At 38.5% G+C, this 18184-nt stretch overlaps 1 protein-coding gene and 1 long non-coding RNA gene across 2 annotated transcripts in view; one reads left to right on the top strand and one right to left on the bottom strand.

The window, feature by feature from the left end:
• The window catches only part of LOC135575620 (uncharacterized), a 106788-nt gene that overhangs the window by 990 nt on the left and 87614 nt on the right, over window positions 1–18184 (bottom strand). Inside the window, exons 2-4 of the long non-coding RNA XR_010466724.1 lie at window positions 9427–9705; window positions 3311–3768; window positions 1767–1874 (exon numbers count right to left, since the gene is read on the bottom strand). This is a non-coding gene — a long non-coding RNA (uncharacterized LOC135575620). The remainder of the gene's footprint in view (window positions 1–1766; window positions 1875–3310; window positions 3769–9426; window positions 9706–18184) is intronic.
• Window positions 1095–16547, top strand: RAB36 (RAB36, member RAS oncogene family). The gene is made up of 11 exons (XM_005503894.3): window positions 1095–1322; window positions 2057–2144; window positions 4460–4548; window positions 6482–6547; window positions 7518–7619; window positions 8511–8575; window positions 9160–9211; window positions 10710–10791; window positions 12427–12517; window positions 13046–13165; window positions 13836–16547. The coding sequence occupies exons 2-11, from the start codon at window positions 2076–2078 to the stop codon at window positions 13898–13900; spliced, it is 801 nt and encodes a 266-aa protein (XP_005503951.1). The 5' UTR covers window positions 1095–1322; window positions 2057–2075; the 3' UTR covers window positions 13901–16547.

Here is an 18184-nt window from a genome sequence, read left to right as displayed (position 1 = left end):
GCTTAGGATATGTTGAACCAGAAGTAGGAGAATATGGAGAAAGCAAGTTAGTTTTTTAAAGAGTTACTAACTAGCAGGTTTTGTCTTGGTTTTTGTCTTTGGTTTTGTCTTCAGAACTGTTATTTTCAGACATGAACATTGCCATCAAATCATTCAAACCTGCTGAAAGGGCAGGAGCACACCATAAAATAGGTCTAGATCTCTCTAGTTTTATAGGGTCATAAGTAGCATGATAAATAGAACTCTGCATATGGTGATAAATAAATACTGTAATATTTACTTTTGTAAATAACACATCAGCTGCAAATCTGGATTCTTTGAGGGGAAGTGGGTGTTTCAGTATGGTTGCGATCACATGAGGTGATTGAAAAGTAATTCTTCACAAAAGAGAATAAAACCTTAATTCTAAGTAGTAGACTACCAATTTTGTCAAGCATAATAACTTTGTGTAGGGTTGTAAAACACAACTGTAGGTTTTTTTGTTATATACTTACTTGTTGGTTAAAATTACTTCTCCACATCAATTTGCCCTTTAACATTCTGCAGCAATGGGAGAAGCTTGTCTCCTGGATGTTAAGAGATCTAAGACCATTCCAGTATTATCAAAATACTACTCTTAGAATGTGAGAGCTTTCTTTTGTTCTGAAATCTGGAAATTTAAATCCTAGGGAAATAAATAGCAAAATCTTTTAGCATCCTAAATTATGGTCTAGCATACTAAATGCTGTCTAAACTAATGAGCTGATTAACAATACTTAGGCAAAGAGCTGTGTGCTTTCTTATGCCTTGTCTTTAGTGTTTGGTACATTAGAAAACAGGATTACTAACGACTAGAAAGACATTTATATAATTCAGAATGTGTCATTGGTGGCATGCACATCCTGATTCTAAAGCTGAGATGAAATCAAGTTGAAATTCTGAAAAAATCCCTTGGGAGTTTCTTTATAATTGCTGCTGTACTTAATATTAGCTATGTAATACTTGCCCACTCCTTTAGTTCCTTGTCTGCTGGGTTAATCCTGATCATTGTATCCATATATACAACTGTCTCTGAGGAAAATAGAACTATTTTCTTACACAGGATTAGGGGACCATTTGGTTTATTAAGGAGTAGCTTTTGATCAAAGGAATCTGTGTTGCCCCAAAAAACAGTTTCTTCTTTTAAAACTAGAGCCCTCTGCATAGTTAAATTACTCAAACTCCGCCTTCCCTCCTCGCTCTGTGGAAGGGGAGGAAGGGAACTGTTGCAGGCCTGTTGCTATGGGCACGCAGCAGCTGAGCTGTTCGTGTGGCTGGGATCCTGCTGCATCAGCTGCTGCACGGTGAGTCCTTCCTTACACTTTGCTACATGATGAGTGTTCTTATTAGAAATGTTCTTTTTTGTGCCAGGAAGAAATCGGTGCCCTATCAAGGGTGCCCTCCCCCAACAACCCACGAGGTTTCATTGCATAACCAAATTGATATGTCTCAAGTGGGATATCTAAATGCATTTGTGATTTTCATGTGAACAATATTCTTTTCCCATGTCAGGCTATCTACTGATTTCATTCTTCTGAGCTGATCGTGGATGAAAGTTTGATGTTGTGCCACAAAATGTGGCAGCTTCATCTTTCCTCCTTTCTTCTTCTGACCGAATGAAATCTGGTATCCTCTAACATTTATTAATGTGCTTAGTGCTTAGTGCAGAGGCACTTCAAACAATGTTGTGTGAGATTTATAAATTAAACACTGTAAAGTCCTTTGAGGGCTAAACTGCAAGCACTTACTTTGAAGTAAGTGAACAATTCTCTGCCCTCCTGTGGATTTAGAGTTGGTGCCTTCCAGTTTCAGAAAGCCACTGTTTGCTACCACAGCTATGTGCACTGGAGTGGTCCCTGTTACATAAAAAATGGGTGTCTTTAGAGCAAATAAAGTCAAAGAACTACCAGTTGTACTGAAAAGAAAAACAATGATGACTCTGTAAGAACTGTTAATTGTTTTTTTTTAATCATGTTTTCCCTGTATTGAGTCAATTCCTGAATGCCATGTTTCTCTCTCTGTATTGCCTGTCTCATAGAAATTAATTGAACTGGAGGATGAAGTCCAACCTAATGCATTTGGTTCCCCCAGTGAGTAGGGACAGAATAATCTCCCAGTTTCCTAAGGTAAGCATTCTTTATCCCTCTGATCACAGTATGTAGTACCTGCCACATTGAGCTATCTTTCCCTTGTGCTAATAGTATTTTAATTTAATGTACAGTTGTATTCTGCTAAAATTACAAATTGTTTAAGAATTTCTTTCAAAGATGAATGTAACCCCATGTTTCCACTCAATGCTGATGTATTTAATAATAATCCTCATTTCTTCTTTTAACCTTTACAGAAAATGACTCTTGCCACAGAATCACAAAATGTTAGGGATTGGAAGGGACCTCGAAAGCTCATCCAGTCCAATCCCCCTGCCAGAGCAGGAACACCCAGATGAGGTTACACAGGAAGGTGTCCAGGCAGGTTTTGAATGTCTCCAGAGTAGAAGACTCCACAACCTCCCTGGGCAGCCTGGGCCAGTGTCTGTCACCCTTACTGAGAAGTTTCTTCTCAAATTTAAGTGGAACCTTTTGTGTTCCACTTTGAACCCATTCCTATCAGTGGTTGTCACTGAGAAGAGCCTGGCTCCATCCTCATGACACTCACCCTTTATATATCTGTAAACATTAATGAGGTCACCCCTCAGTCTCCTCCAAGCTAGAGCCCCAGCTCCCTCAGCCTTTCCTCATAAGGGAGGTGCTCCATTCCCTTCAGCATCTTTGTTGCCCTGCGCTGGACTCTCTCCAGCAGTTCCCTGTCCTTCTGGAACTGGGGCCCAGAACTAGACACAATATTCCAGGTGTGGTCTCACCAGGGCGGGGTAGAGGGGCAGGAGAACCTCTCTGACCTACTAACCACCCCCCTTCTAATCCACCACAGGTACCATTGGCCTTCATGGCCACAAGGGCCCAGTGCTGGCTCATGGTCATCCTGCCGTCCACCAGGACCCCCAGGTCCCTTTCCCCTACACTGCTCTCTAATAGATCATTCCCCAACTTATACTGGAACCTGGGGTTGTTCCTACCCAGATGCAGGACTCTACACTTGCCCTTGTTATATTTCATTAAAGTTTTCCCTGCCCAACTCTCCAGCCTGCCCAGGTCTCTGGATGGCAGCACAGCCTTCTGGCGTGTCAGCCACTCCTCCCATCTTGGTGACATCAGCAAACTTGCTGATAGTACACTCTATTCCCTCGTCCAAATCATTGATTAATATATTGAATAATATAGGCCCCAGTACTGACCCTTGAGGCACTGCACTAGATACAGGCCTTCAGCTGGACTCCACCCCATTGGCCACGACTTTCTGGCTTCTTCCCTTCAGCCAGTTTGCAGTCCACCTCACTACCCGGTCATCCAGACCGCACTTTCTCAGTTTAGCTGTGAGGATGCTGTGGGAGACTGTGTCAAATGCCTTACTCAAGTCTAGGCAGATCACGTCCACCGCTCTGCCATCATCCATCCATCTTGTTATGTCTTCATAAAAGTCAATGAGGTTGGTCAAGCAAGACTTTCCCTTGGTGAAGCCATGCTGACTGCTCCTAATGACCTTCTTTTCCCTGTTATGCTTTGAGATGGCACCAAGAAGTCGTTCCATCAGTTTCCCAGGGATGGAGGTGAGGAAGAAGTGGCAATTGGGGCAATTTTCATTTTCTGTTTGCATAGGAACTTGAGTCGTACAGTACATCAAATGTAGCAGGCACTGTAGAAACACAGACAGAAAAGATCATTGATGTCCCCAAAGAGTTTTGTACTCAAAGTATAATAGAAGAGTTAAGGACAGGGAAGGACAAGGAATTACCATTCTGTTTTTTCATTTGTTCAAAAGATCCTTTTAAGAGGGTTAGCATTTTTTCTGTGCTTGATCTCAGCCACATACTTTGCTTTTAATTTTACGATAACTACTACAGTTATTTAAAGAAAATATAAGGTAAAATAAGTTTTCCTCATTTTTAACCAATGCCTATTTAAAACTAGTAACAGAAATAGTGCTTCACACATATAAGAGATCTAAAAGACTTTATAGTAATAATGACTTGCTGGTAGTATGCTCCCATCTATGTTTGTCTTGTGTGTCTTAGATTTCTGAGATAATTTAAGGTACTTGCTATTGTACCAAATGATAAGCAAGTGTGTGTGACTGGAAGTTTAGCTAGTATTCAGATGCTGAAACTCAGAAAGGTGGTATCCAAAGGAGTTTTTACAAATATGACTGTGGTGAAGCCTTACTGCCTTCTAACCCAAGTTGCCTCTTTTCTTATGACAGGGTATCCCTGTGCTATACAAACTCTTTGAATTAATCTTCTTAACTTTTTTATTTCCTTGCTGATCTGACTTCTTGCAAAGTAGACATCACATAGTTTATCCTAGTAGCTGTTCTCTCCTGTTTTCAGTGGTACACACCTGAAGCCTGTCTGCAGTTCAAAGAGCACTTCCATGCACAGGTCAGGACTGCTTGTCAATGGAGCACTGGAACACTTGGGTAAGTTTGTAATAAGCCACGTATTAAATGAAGAAGGTATTTTAAGCTTTTTATAGCCTGATTCCTTCATAGGTTTTTCCTTCCTCAGTCCACTATGTTTCAAGGTAACTAAGCCTGTGCATGTGGCAGTTGTCTGACCTGTTTGACAGTAAATTAATATAAAGAGCCCCTTCTTTCCATAAGTGACAGATACTTTTTCTGCTGGCATAAATAGCATTGAAAAAATCGCAACAAGTAGTTTAGAAACTTTGAACTAAACCCTTAGTTCAAAAGATTGACTGTTTAAAATTAGTGTTGACTTTTGCACATGCAAGTCAGTATGGCAACCAAATTCTAGAGAAGTTACAAGAAATAGGACAGATCTAGCCTTGCTGTATTCTCTGGTGTTCCAAAAGAGCATTTAACAAAGGCTTGGGGATGGGGGAGTATAAACATAGAGCAGTTCTAGGTTGCTTGAAACACTTAAGAATCTAGCTTTAGTCTTTCAGAGGTACACATGCTAAGAAATTGTCCTGAATGTTTTGTTAAAACTGGAGCAAAATTCTGCTAAATGTGTAGCATTAAAAAAAATCCAAATAAAGTGGTTTATGCCCTTGTCATATTATTTGTTTTTTTTTTTTTTTTACATCTTCTTTCTCCCATAACTGTTACTTGTACAGATTTAATTCCTGAAGAAAGGCAAGAAAGCTCAACTCTCTTAGAAATCATCACTATTCAGTTAAAATAAATAGCTGTATGTTTTAGTGATAAATGCTTCTGTGTTCCAGTGTGAAAGATCTTTCATAAAGTGGAGCTTCTATGAATACTGACAATTAGCTCACTATTCTTTCAAATCTAGAGTTGTTGATTACCATGCGACTTGTCATGGAATCCATCTTTAAATGGAACTTTATATTCATTTCACTAGGGAGTCTTGCTAAAATATATTTAAGCCAAAATACACCTCCCTGAGAGACACCAGTGAGGTCATTGCCTTTTAGAAGCACAGTCACTATCTTACTTTCACATTAGTTTGTTACAAGTGTGGCCACCCAGTTGGTGTTTACTGGCACACAAAATACCTTGTTTTTTCTGAAATACTACTCACGCAGGTGGGCAGTCAAGATTTGGACTATTTAGAATAGATAACTTGGAATCAGCATCCCATGGAAGCCTGATAAAACCAGAAATAATATTCAATAGAAGATTAATTCCCTTGTTTAAAAAGCCATTCCTTGATACAAAAGAACCTTTAATCTCTTAAGCCATTTTTGTGGTATGTGCACAGGAGATGTCTATTCAAGTTTAGGTCAACAAATACATCTACATTCACTTATCCAGCTGTATCTCCTAAAAGGTGCTCTACATTTCAGCTTTGAGAATGTAGGCTTTGTCACCTAAAGCCCATCAATTTTACACTCTGGGAGGACCTAGAGCAAAGAGGATTATTTGCATGAAGCCAACTTCAGATTAATATTATTTCAGATAGCCAGAAAATGTCTTGAGTCTAATCATGTGGTTTGTTTTTTTTTTCCCCCACCCAGAGACAAATTCTGCAGTGAGTTATTTCATTATCAGCAATTTCTTGTTTCTGAACTTAGGACTTGATTTGTACCATTAAGGTCAATGAGAAATTTGTGATTAATTTTAATGAAAAGGATACAGATACTCTATGGTCTTATGTGCAAACTGCCAAATGTATGTACTTGTAGTCAAAGCAATTTTAATAGAATAGATGTCCCACTGGATTGTATTTAAGAAAAAAAATATGCAGACTAAGAAATAGACTATTTCTGTTCCAGAGTTTCTGTGTTTTTTTAGTGACCTTTTTCTTTCTTACCATTTAAGACTCTGATCCTGCAGCACCCTAGCATTTAGGTAAATTGGAGTCGGAGGTACATATGATCATCACTTGCTTCTAAAAACATGTAATGTTTTCAAATATTTATAACAGGCTGAAAATATCCAAAGTGGTTGTGGTAGGAGACCTGTATGTTGGGAAAACCAGCCTTATCAACAGGTACAGTGTCTCTCAGCAGATGGTTTGTTTCTGCTCTTTCTCAAATAAATGTTATAGTGTTTCCATTCCTGTCCATTCAGAGTAGTAGTTCATGGTTCTGTTTTGAACCATGGTTTTGTTATTAAATAAAAGACAAAACAGGCTTGATATACAAACACAGAAAGTAATGATCTGGCACTTCTATCAGTATATGTTATATTCTGAACTATTTTTATCCAGTCAAATATGATACAGTGGTTTCTTAAGAAGTCTGCTCTAAAGGCAAGGTACAAAAGAAAAATCTTTCCATTGTCTGAGTCTTGGTTTCTCCTTATTTGTAGGGTTGTTCACTGAAACATTCTTAAGGCATCCTTGTGTGGGTACCTTTACTCATTTCTACAGCTGCAAGACTGTAGAGGAAGCTCGAGTTTTTTGATAGCTTATAAAATAAGGCAGATAAAATGCAGAATGCCTTAAAGAATAGTTATTTGATGCTTTACCAGATGTTAAAAATAAGCTCTTATGCTTTTTTGCATCTAAGTCCAGTGAACAGATCACTGAATGTCTGTAGCTTATGATCACTGTGACAGATTTCTGTCTATGTTTTTGTTTTATTATTATTATTCCACATTCTTAAGTAGATATGTAAGATTTTTATCTCATTGATTAAACATGTGGGTCATTATTTATGACCCCAAATATATTCCCATGTAACTAAAACTGCAAGGTACTGTATCTTCCTTGACAGTCCGAAACCATTTTATTCTGATTCTCATCTCAAGAGCTTACTAGATATATGTGCTTTCTATTTTGTTATCCAGTATCTCCCTTTTTTAGTTAGTTTCTTGGTGGTTTTATATATGTTTCTGCAATGTATAGCCACTCCACAGTTAGTTAATTATTTTCTTCATAATTTACTCTAGATAGTGTTACTTTTGCAGTTGTTTGTGCTGGGTGTTACTAGTATATCATAATTTTTTTCTAATTGCAGATTTTGTAAAGATAATTTTGATCGAGACTACAAGGCAACCATTGGAGTGGATTTTGAAATTGAACGTTTTGAAATAATTGGAGTACCATACAATCTCCAGATGTAAGTTGAAACAGAGCGCTTAAGTACTGCACAGTGTACAATCTCAGCATAGCTTGAATTGCTGCAGGCTCTGGTGGAATAATGATTTATTTTTTTTAATAATAAAAATGCACAAAGAATGATATCTCAAAACCAAGTTCTGTACCTAGACTTGCAGTTTTACTAAAACTCTTACTCTTTTGGATTTCATAAGCTACTAAACATCAGATTGCATTGTCTGCAGAATCTTCAGTGCCTGGGTAGATCATTTCCATATGACGAGCATTAGTGCCCCCTCTCGCTGAGGGATTTCCATACAAGATGAATTGGCAAGTATCTATGACTGGCAGTAGGAGGCTATAAAAAACCCCAAACCTCTGTAGTGCCAGTAGTAGCTGAGAAGACTGCATATCATGTTCGTTAATATGAAGCACTTTCTTGATTAGTACCTGGTAGACTGAGCTGTAGGTCTCTAATTTGTAGTGTATGGACAGATACATCTAGCAGTTCCAAGATTCTAATATGGGCTAATATCTGATTTAGCTAGTATTAGCACAGAATTTTTTCAAAATTAGATTGCCCTAGAGATACATGCAAATGACATAGAAGAGGAAAAATGTTTTAAGAAAAGGATATTACCACGTAGAATATGAATATTTGAATTGTGTCTCCAAAATGACCAGTATTAAAAGAAAAAAAAAGGCTAAAACCAGAGTTCACATGTCGTCATTAAATAATAGAGCTTTACTGTATTTCTGTCAGTAGTTAATGAAGAACATGTTCCAGATGGTAGCTCTTCTCTAATATCACATTCTTCTCTAACTTGTACCAGTCTGCTGCTTCATTAGCATGTTTACTCAGATTACATTGGCTTTCATTAACCTGAAATTTCTTTTGTCCCCCATTGCACAGATGGGACACAGCAGGTCAGGAAAAGTTCAAGTGCATTGCATCTGCTTACTACCGAGGAGCAGAGGGTGAGAACAATATTAATTTGATCCTGGCTGTGACAGGAGGTTATGCTTCATGCAGAAACATATATGCATATGTGCTCCTTGAAAAGGTACCTGTAGACAAAGTGTGGTGGAATGGATTGTCTGTTGTTGGAAAGAAGAAGGGACTAAAAACCTCATTAATTGTTGTGGTGTCACACCTGCAAGCTCTGAATGTTCTGATGATGCAGTGATAAAAATTTGCGCTTGTGTCTAGGGGCTTTGGGTAAGATTATTGCTGAAGTTAGAAGTGGATGCTTCTAGCATTCCCTTTGGTTAGAGACAATATCTACAGGAATTTAAGTGGTCCCAAAATAAAAGGAGTAATAGCACTATGGACAGGTAAGGACTAGATAAAGTTTAAGACTGAGTCTTACTGGGTGCTACAGAAGGAAGAGGAATGAGCAAATGGGTAGTCTTCCATCTCCTCTGTGTGCAATCTGCTCTTGCACTTAACATGTAAATGTCCTCTCTGTATAACAAGATGAGTTGGAGAGCCTCCTGATACACTTTCTAACTTAATTACTTTTTTTTTTTTTTTTTTTTTCTGTTCGTGTCTGTTACTGCAGTTATAATAACTGTGTTTGATCTGGCTGATATCCGAACTTTGGATCACACCAAGTAAGTTTCTGTATTTTGGCTTAGACTTTGGAGCTTTTACAGCAGGTTTAATGGCCTTGTGTAGCCTTTAGTTGCTGAGAACATGCTGGATTGTGAGTGTATTTTCTATTGAGCTAAGAAGTTAAGAATGACAGCCACTTGGTTGAATTACATAGGATGGGATTTTTCTGAAGAAAATGCAGAGCATAAATTTGAGCTATTTACCCTTGTCTTACCTTATCGTCAGTGGAGAGAAAAAGGCACTTGAGTAAGAGCTTGATCCTTCCAAAACTAGGCATGCAGGAAGAGAGGAAGTGCACCCCAAAAGCATCCTTTATTTTTTTTTTCTCCCTTTGCTGTAAACAGAATAACAGGCTGGCATCTGATGTAAATGGTGAGATCGATGAGATACAACTCATGCATAATGTCTCAAGAGCCTCACATTTTTAGGTGCACTGCTAGCCTGAAATTATTTTTGTTCTCTGTTTTCTGTAATGATTCTGTTGGGAGACAGACTGTCAAAAAGAAGAGAGAAAATTAAAAACTCAGAGTATATGTAGAGATAATAGAGCTTTACTGTATTTCTGTCAGTAGTTAATGAAGAACATGTTCCAGGTGGTAGCACTTCTCTGATATCACATTCTTCTCTAACTTGTACTAAACTTACTGTTTCAGATACTTGTAATAGTTTGATTACAACAGCACACTAATTGTTATGAATAAACTCATTTTGCTTTTAGTGCTGGCTGCAAAACGCTACATGGTTCTATGATCCACATGGTTGTTGCCAGCTTAGAGCATATGTATTTCTAACATACTGTTGTGACTGTAATGCAGGTACATGTTTCTTTACAACCTGTGCTCTGTCTTATTTTAACGTCTGTTAGACTATTTCCTTAGAGTACGGCTGTGATACTTAGCTCATGCACATAGGACTTTGTAAAATAATATATATATTAGTGTCTCTGTTTGACTAAAAATAATTGAAGCCCATGAACCTTTCCCCCCACCCTTTCCCTCCTTGACTTGTGTTGGACGACTCAAGAGGAACTTGATTGCTAGAGTAACAAAAATATAAAAGCTTCAGAGACAAGAATCATGCAGCCTTCATGGGGAGCTGTTTTATAATGCTAAATAGATTATTTTGCTCTTCTTTATCCCATTTATATCTCATCTGCTATGTTCTTCATATTTTTTCCTCTGCTTCTGTTATTCCTTATCTCAATCCACTCCACTCTTCATCCACTCCCTTGTACTGATAAATACCCTCTCTGGATGCTACAATCATTGTTGAATTTGCACTCTACAGTGGGCATGTTTGAACTTTTCATTAGTGGAAGGCATGTACTGAAAGGAGCTCAGTAACAGCTCCTGGTCTCCTTCTGTCTAGAAGAAAAGTCTTTTGATACTCTCACCTAAGTTCATCCTCTCACTTTTCTTGTGACCCTATTATCTGTCACTTTCTCCCATATTCCTCAGTCCCTCTGACTGATTCTGTCATTTCTCTTTTGTATTTCAGACAGTGGCTAGAAGATGCATTGAGGGAGAACGAGCCAGATTCCAGCTTCATCTTTCTGGTTGGAACAAAAAAAGATTTGGTGGTAAGTAAATTGAATGCAGATAAGGAAATCAGATTTCCACTAGTTCCTCAAGTGATTTTCCTTACAGGTTGTACACAATGTTGTTGAGATAAAGTCCTCGAGGAAAAAACCTAAACAGAAAGAAATAACATCACAGGTAAATATAACAGCACACTTTGAGTCAACTTATGAAGACACTTTCTGAAGAAATGGGTAGTTAGTGAAATATACCTAGTTGCATTCCTTGCACAACATTTTCCAAGCACACACCAACAATTGCAAAGGCAGAGAAAAGCTGGATGCACAAAATAACAGAGTACCTAATGATCTTGATGGTTTTGATGTTTGGTTGTGTGTGTGTGTGTGTTTGGTTGGTTTTGTTTTGTGTTTTTGTTTGTTTTTTGAGACAGCGCATTCATTATTCAGAAACAGGGAAGAATTCTTCCTTAATTGAATGTGACATCATTTTCAGAAAAACAGGATATAATGCACTCACCCTATATCATTCAGAGTCTTCTGTCTTTCTCTAGCTATCAATACTTAATTGTTAAAGACTTAAAAAGAAACTTGCTGTTTAGTTAGTTTTTTAAAAATTATTATTCCTCCTCTCCAGCTGCTACAGTGTCACTTAAGCTGTTTGTTTCTTACACTTCACAGAAAATAAGTCACAAAATGCTGCACGTCTGTCAGGTGTTTTTGGTACTTCGTGTTGCTTATGCTGTAAAAACTAAATGTGCCAGACCTCTGAGGACACAGATCTGAAGTCTTGTCTAAGCTAAAATTCCTTATTGTAAGTTAGTTTTGGTTTTTAGAATGATAGCACTTTCAACTGAAGGGAAGACAAAAGTGAAGCAAAGGATTGTGTGGTTTAGGTATGACTTCAGGATGAAGTCATTCGACTTCTCTTCCTGATGTCACATCATCCTTTCCAAATCTTTAGAATTCTTCTCAATTGTGCAGGGGTTCCCTATTCTAAGACAATGCACAGAAAACTGTACAAACCAGCAAGACTGGTATCATTTATCACAAATGGGCTAAAGATTGAAAGCAAATAGCAACATACTCATACGGTTGATCACAGAAAACAAATGAGAGGGGGAAAACAACCTGAGAACTTAAGTGCAAGAGTGTAAAATCCATTTAAGGGGCAAGAAATTTTTGTCTTGAGAACAGATAGAAAGAGTAAACATAAAAAGGGGGGAAGGCCATTGTCTTACACTATAGTGAAAACAGATGAAGTAGAAAAAAGGATCCAAGACAGTGACAAGAAAGATTAAACACAAAGAACCATTGCGATTAGTCAGTCCTGCAACTCTTTTGCTGAGGATGATGGGCTGACAAGAACTTGAAGACCAGTAACTGGGCTGTTTTTAGAGCTAACATGCCACACTATATAGTTACATACAATGGTCACACTTGTTAACTGTTGTTTTGTTTCAATGCTGTGGGAGGTGAATGTAGACTTCTATTTTAAAAGCAGTCCTAAGTACTTGAGTGTTCTTGAAATCATGTCTAATTGTACAAGTTCTAAGGCAAGGCCAGAAAGGCCACTGTGAAAACTGGAAGCATCACAATATAGGTGCCAGCAGTACCTTTCTGTTGTTACCAGCCCAGATATGCTTCACATGTTGAAGTTATCCCATGTTGTTTACTCAGTCAGATGCTGTGTGTGAAAGGACTGAGCTGGATGCCATCCGCTTTGCCAATGAGATGCAGGCAGAGTACTGGTCCGTTTCAGCCAAAACAGGTAAGTTACTGCAAAGGATGTAAAACCAGCATAACCACAAAGGCTTACCTTACAGTTGAAGGAAGTTAAAAGTTCCTTATCCCCCCATTTCTATGCAGATTTTTTGTTCTTGCACTTTGTTGCTATTGTAAACTTCAGGTTTATTAGTGGTTGATTAATTTGTACTGTCATGTTTACAGAAAAGAGTACTTGAGCTGCTGTGCAATGTCTGAGCATGTTTAATTCATACATAGTTACGTAATTACTTTTGTACACTGCTACTCAACATTAGCAGTGAAAAAAAGATTATACCACAAGCTAAATTGTCTCTGTTGCTGAATAAAAATAAAGGTACGGTACGGGGTACAGCATTCCAGAGTAAGAAAATGAGGAATTTTCTCTTCAGTGATCAGAATGGAGGACAGATTGCTGTAGAGGCCTGTTCTGTTCCAGTATTGAGCAGTGGTCTGTTCACAGACGTGCTTGCTATTCTTGATCATGTGTTGATGTGCAGTTGTAAAAACACGTTCTTTCTGTCCTGTTTCCTAGGTGAAAATGTCAAACAGTTCTTTTCCCGAGTTGCTGCCTTGGCCTTTGAACAGTCCATGATAAAAGAGCTGGAGAATTCTGCTGGTCACATGGCCCAAATTGGAACAGGAAACCTCATCAGTATGTTTTGCTTTTTGTGTGTATTTTTCTTGTTTACAGTCTAAAGGATTGGGGGGGTTTTTCAAGCATTAAAGCCCATTTCAAACACCTGCCAGTGTAGTTGTAGAATCATAGAACAGTTTGGGTTGGAAGGGACCTTCAAAACTCATCCAGTCCAACTCCCATGCAATGAGCAGGGACATCTTCAACCAGGAATGGGACCTCTCTGGGCATCCTGGGCCAGTGTTTTTCATCATAAAAAATTTCTTACTCATGTCTGGCCTGAATCTCCCCTCCTTTAGTTTAAAACCATCACCCCTTGTCCTATCGCAACAGGCCCTGCTAAAAAGTCTGTCCCCATCCTTCTTTAAGGTTTCTTTTAAGTACAGAAAGGCCACAATAAGGTCTCCCTGGAGCCTTCTCTTCTCTAGGCTGAACAACCCAACTCTCTCAGCGTTTCCTCAAGTGATCCAGCCCTCGGATCATTTCTGTGGCTCCTCTGGCCCCTCTCCAACAGGTCCATGTCTGTCCTGTGCTGAGGGCTCCAGAACTGGATGCAGCACTGCAGGTCATGTCAGGGGCTACTTCCAGTATATAGGTGTGACTGGGCCTGCATTCAGCTTTTGTTATCCTTAGTCTTGGATGTTATAATTTCTTGTGAATTGATTTTATAACTTTTTTGCTTCTACAGAACTGGAAAAGAACACAGTGGAAATCCCAGAAGGCCACACTCAAATCAGCCTGGGTTGCTGCTAACTGTCAACTGTTTCTGCAAGCACCATGCTTCTCTGTAGTCCAGCACAGAGCACCTGCAACAACGAAAGCTCTCAAACCAGAAATAGAAAGTTTTGCTTTTGGAAATGAGGGAAGAAAAACTTATCAAAATTTTTTTTCTGAGAGTTCTCTTGCTGCTGTAGGCACATTTGTGCAGGATGGTACAATAGTTACACAAACCTATCTCTATGTAGTGGAAACACGACATCCTTATATTAATGCAGGAAGACATTACCGGTGCCATGTGCTCACCTGTCTGCCAGAAACACTTGTAGTCAAAAGTTATGTAATTTCAGTGTGATGTTCTTTGATAATTCTCTAGAGGTCTCAGTGTAGCCAAATTCTCATGGGGGCGGAAAACAAATGACCGTTCAGAATAAAGGGTGCTATATATATGTTTTCGCCCTTTAAGATCATAGTATAAAACAACTCTGACTTGCTTTTATGCATTCCAGATATTTAAAAACTGTTCCAAGGGAAATATTTCTGAATAACAGGTATGCAAGTATGCTAATGCAGACTGCATAGTTTTCACCGTGCTTTCTCCATCCAGGAAAAATCTGTATTATTTTTCATTTTCCACTTGAGAATCAGAGCCCAGTATTTAAATATTTCCAAGTCTAGGTGAAGTCCAGGTAGGAACTTGTTTGTTTTATCCCAACTGTCTAATCTTTTGAAAAATGTTACCAGATAAGAATGCTATTCTTTTCGACTCTCTTGACTAAGAAAGCATGGCCACATAGTTGTATGGCATAGAAAAAACAGATTTAATGCATTCCATCTTTCAAAGAGGATGCAGAATCCTTCTCTGGGTTGATCTTCATGAATATTGTCTACATTGCAGTTCTACTTTGTTGCTAAGAGTAATGACACTTTCAGTTTATTCAAAATGGGTGGTTTTGTTTGTAGTAAAGTAACATGATTCTGGAACCATACACAGTCTCAGTCAGGAATTTGTTCATCCCTGTGTGTGGTAGGAACTCTGAGCTGGTAAGGTTAGTTTCAATATAGCTGCTAAACTCTTAGTCACTCTACCTGCTTTTACTGGACAAGATGATTTGATCGCTAGATGCTGGGAGCAATTTGCTCTACTACTTAACAGAAACAGTAGTAGTAGAGAAATAGTTTTGCCATTTTGTGAAAAGACTTGCAAGTGTGTGTAGATTTAGATATAATCAGAAAAGTAAGAAAAATTGAGTTGAGATAAAGACAGTTTAAGTAAAGCAAAAGCTTCACAGACAAGCAAAGCTAAACAAGGAATTAATTCACTACTTCACATTGGCAGGCAGGTGTTTTGCCATCTCCAGGAAAGCAGGACTCCATCACGCATGATGGTGACTTAGGAACAGAAAATCTATAACTCTGGATGTCCCTTCCTTCCTCTTTCTTCCCCCAAAATATATACTGAGCATGATATGGAAGATCCCTTTGGCCAGCTGGGGTCAGCTCTCCCAGCTGTGCCCCCTCCCAGCCTCTTGTGCACCTGGCATGATGTGAGAAGCTAAAAAGTCCTTGACTGCTTAGGAACAACTAAAATATTAGTGTATTTACAACACCATTCTCTTTCTAAATCCAAAACACAGCACTGTCCCAGCTACTAGGAGTGAAATCTACTCCACCCTGGCCAAAACTAGGACAACATCCTTTTTATTACTTTTGGTTTCTTATGGTGTAAGTTAGAACAGCTTCATAGAATGTGAGGAATACAGATTTAGGAACTCCATGTCCTTTTTTTTAATCAGACAATCTTCATTGTGGCAAGTGTACCAATTCTGTTGGCAAAGATGCAAATGTAGCATTTGGTGGAGAAAATGAATATGTGTGGGTATGTAAGAAGTTATTTATCCAAACGTGTAATATTTTGACCTTATGATGTTCTATGTATTTGTTCATCTCCCAAATCTGTTTTACAAGGATGACGAATATACCCTCCACTTTTACCATGTGCTGCACCAAGTGGGCTGCATAGCCATGGTCTTCATGTTTACTGAGTCTGAGTGGAAAACATGGTTCATTGTACTGCAGCAGGTCATGTTGTCTAGGCCAGGTGCTGGGTTTCAGTGCAGCCCTGTTGTTAGTGGTTACAGTTGCAAAATGACTCAGTTACAAATCTAAGAAAGGATCAGGATTCCAGGTTTGGTCTTTTCCCTGAAAAAATATATCTCCTAAGTGGGTGGTGGTGGTGGTGTTGTTGAGCTCAATTATTGTACAAAATCACAGAGATACATTCTCTGCAGCAATACAGTCATGTTGCTTGGAAATCAACTGGGACAGTTTTTTCTAGTGATTCAGTACATTGCTTGATATCATTACTGGTTTGTATCTTCTGGAGCTCCAAAAACTTCATGTACAAATGTAATACGCTTTCAGTCATTAACTATCACTTGTCAAGGGTCTGACTCCATTTCTTTTGTGATGAATGCTTTGAGAATGGGGGTTTTTTGGTTGGTTCATTGATTTTAGGGGTGTTTTTTAGCCCTGTTGAGACTTCTCCTGCAAAGAACTCAGTATTAATAATTGATCATCTAAAATGAATCTTGGATCATGTTGCAAATAATGAATTGCTTAGAAAAGCACAAAGGAAACTAACTTTGGTGGAAAAATAAACATAAATTTGCAAGTTCTTAAATGTTTCTATCTGGTCCATGTTTTACCTATGCATATTAATCCATTCTAACAGCAACTTAATTGGCTTTGAAGAAGCCTTAATATTGTGGAAAACAGTGTTGTAACAACTGTATTAACTCCAAACATAAAGAGGCTAAACCATGATTTTTATACCAGTTAAAGGCCTCACAGCAGTCATGGCAATAGTTGCAGTGCCAGCTGCCTTGTGGAATCCGCAGATGACAAACTGGAGAAGTGAAATTAAGAGGGAATCCAAAGCAAAGTTAAAGAGCAATTGTAAAAATCAATTTCTCAGAAGAAGTACTAATATTATGCTGTTTCTTGTCTTATTAAGTAGAAGGTAATGTGTAAACGAGTTCCTGTTTAAACAAATATGCATATCTCTTTGGGCAAAACAGCTGGTGATGTAGAAAAAACTTTTTAAGAAATAGTCACTTGACAGGTGAAGTTTATTTCTTACTATAAAAGCCCTTTAATTTTTGGTGTTGTTTCAGCCTTTTGAGTGATTATTTGACACTTAGGATATTGTTATTTCTGGTCTTACAGGTCATGTGATTCAGATATTTCTGAATCCTGTTGGTTCCCAGCTCAGGCTCATCTTACTGTGGTACAACTGAAATCTATTCTTCATGAATAAATCTGTCCTCCTCTGTGTCTTTTCAGGTTTTCATCAATAGTTAGGGGTTATTGTAGGGAGCACAATATAACCCACCGATGAGTGCTATAAACTCTCTGTATCGCTCCATCTGAGTGTGTGAGTTAAAACGAAGTATTTGGCAAGTGGAAGGTGTAGCAGAATCTGCATTTGGTAGTGGAGACAGTCGATCATTTTCTTGCATTTTTGGCCAGAAGCTTGTTCTCACAGCAAGACATTGCCACTCTCTGAATGCTAAGAAAGGGAGTTCCCATCCTTCTGGGTTCATACAGTGATTTAGAGTGGATGGGATGTCTGGAGACTTACTGGCCTTGTTAAACTCTACCACAGAGTGCAGCTTTGCGCTACAACAGTATGGTTTCTTAGTTTCAGCCACAGGTTAATGAGAAATCGTGTTTTATTGGTATTTTAAAAGACTTTGCTTATGTGCTACTGTGTCGTATGATTTGGTTTTTTTTTTTCCTCTTTTTTGTCTTTTGGTGTGGTGGTATTTTTGTTGTTGTTCTGTGGGTTTTGTTTCGTTTTGGTTTTGTTTTGTTTTTACAAAACCTCTGATTCTCTTGTGTGGACTCATGCTGAATAAACTGGTCCCAAGTGACAGCGCCCAAGTTTTTGAGCCTAAACCACATGGCTTCACTTCCCACAAGAGGGAGCTCCATGGTCACTGTAGCATTCGTTCTGGTTCAACCGAGACGGGCTTTGCAACCTCTTGTAGGCCAGCAGAGGTATGTGCTGGACTGTCTGTAGTTTAGTCCCCTCATCACAGGATTCTCAGTCTCAAATCGTAGATATGTGTCTGCCACCATAGCCTTAATGAAAATTTTTATCCTATTAAAATAATATTCTGATGAATGCATAAAATATCAGCAAAAAAATCAGAGACCCCTTCAATTCCCACTGGAATTTTTGATGTTGTGGTACCTCAATAGATAAAGAATGTGCAGTTGTTTAATAGTACTATTCACTAAAAGTTAAATGTGCTC

Source organism: Columba livia, chromosome 17 (assembly GCF_036013475.1).
Source record: "Columba livia isolate bColLiv1 breed racing homer chromosome 17, bColLiv1.pat.W.v2, whole genome shotgun sequence".
In the NCBI taxonomy this organism is placed as follows: domain Eukaryota; kingdom Metazoa; phylum Chordata; class Aves; order Columbiformes; family Columbidae; genus Columba; species Columba livia.
This window is presented reverse-complemented; position numbering and strand designations above follow the sequence as displayed.

Coding starts and splice junctions, on each gene's coding strand:
- RAB36 (XM_005503894.3), top strand. CDS start 2,076: ATGAAGTCCAACCTAATGCATTTGGTTCCCCCAGTGAGTAGGGACAGA. Junction 2,145..4,459: donor TAATCTCCCAGTTTCCTAAG/GTAAGCATTCTT, acceptor TCCTGTTTTCAG/TGGTACACACCTGAAGCCTG. Junction 9,212..10,709: donor CGAACTTTGGATCACACCAA/GTAAGTTTCTGT, acceptor TTTGTATTTCAG/ACAGTGGCTAGAAGATGCAT.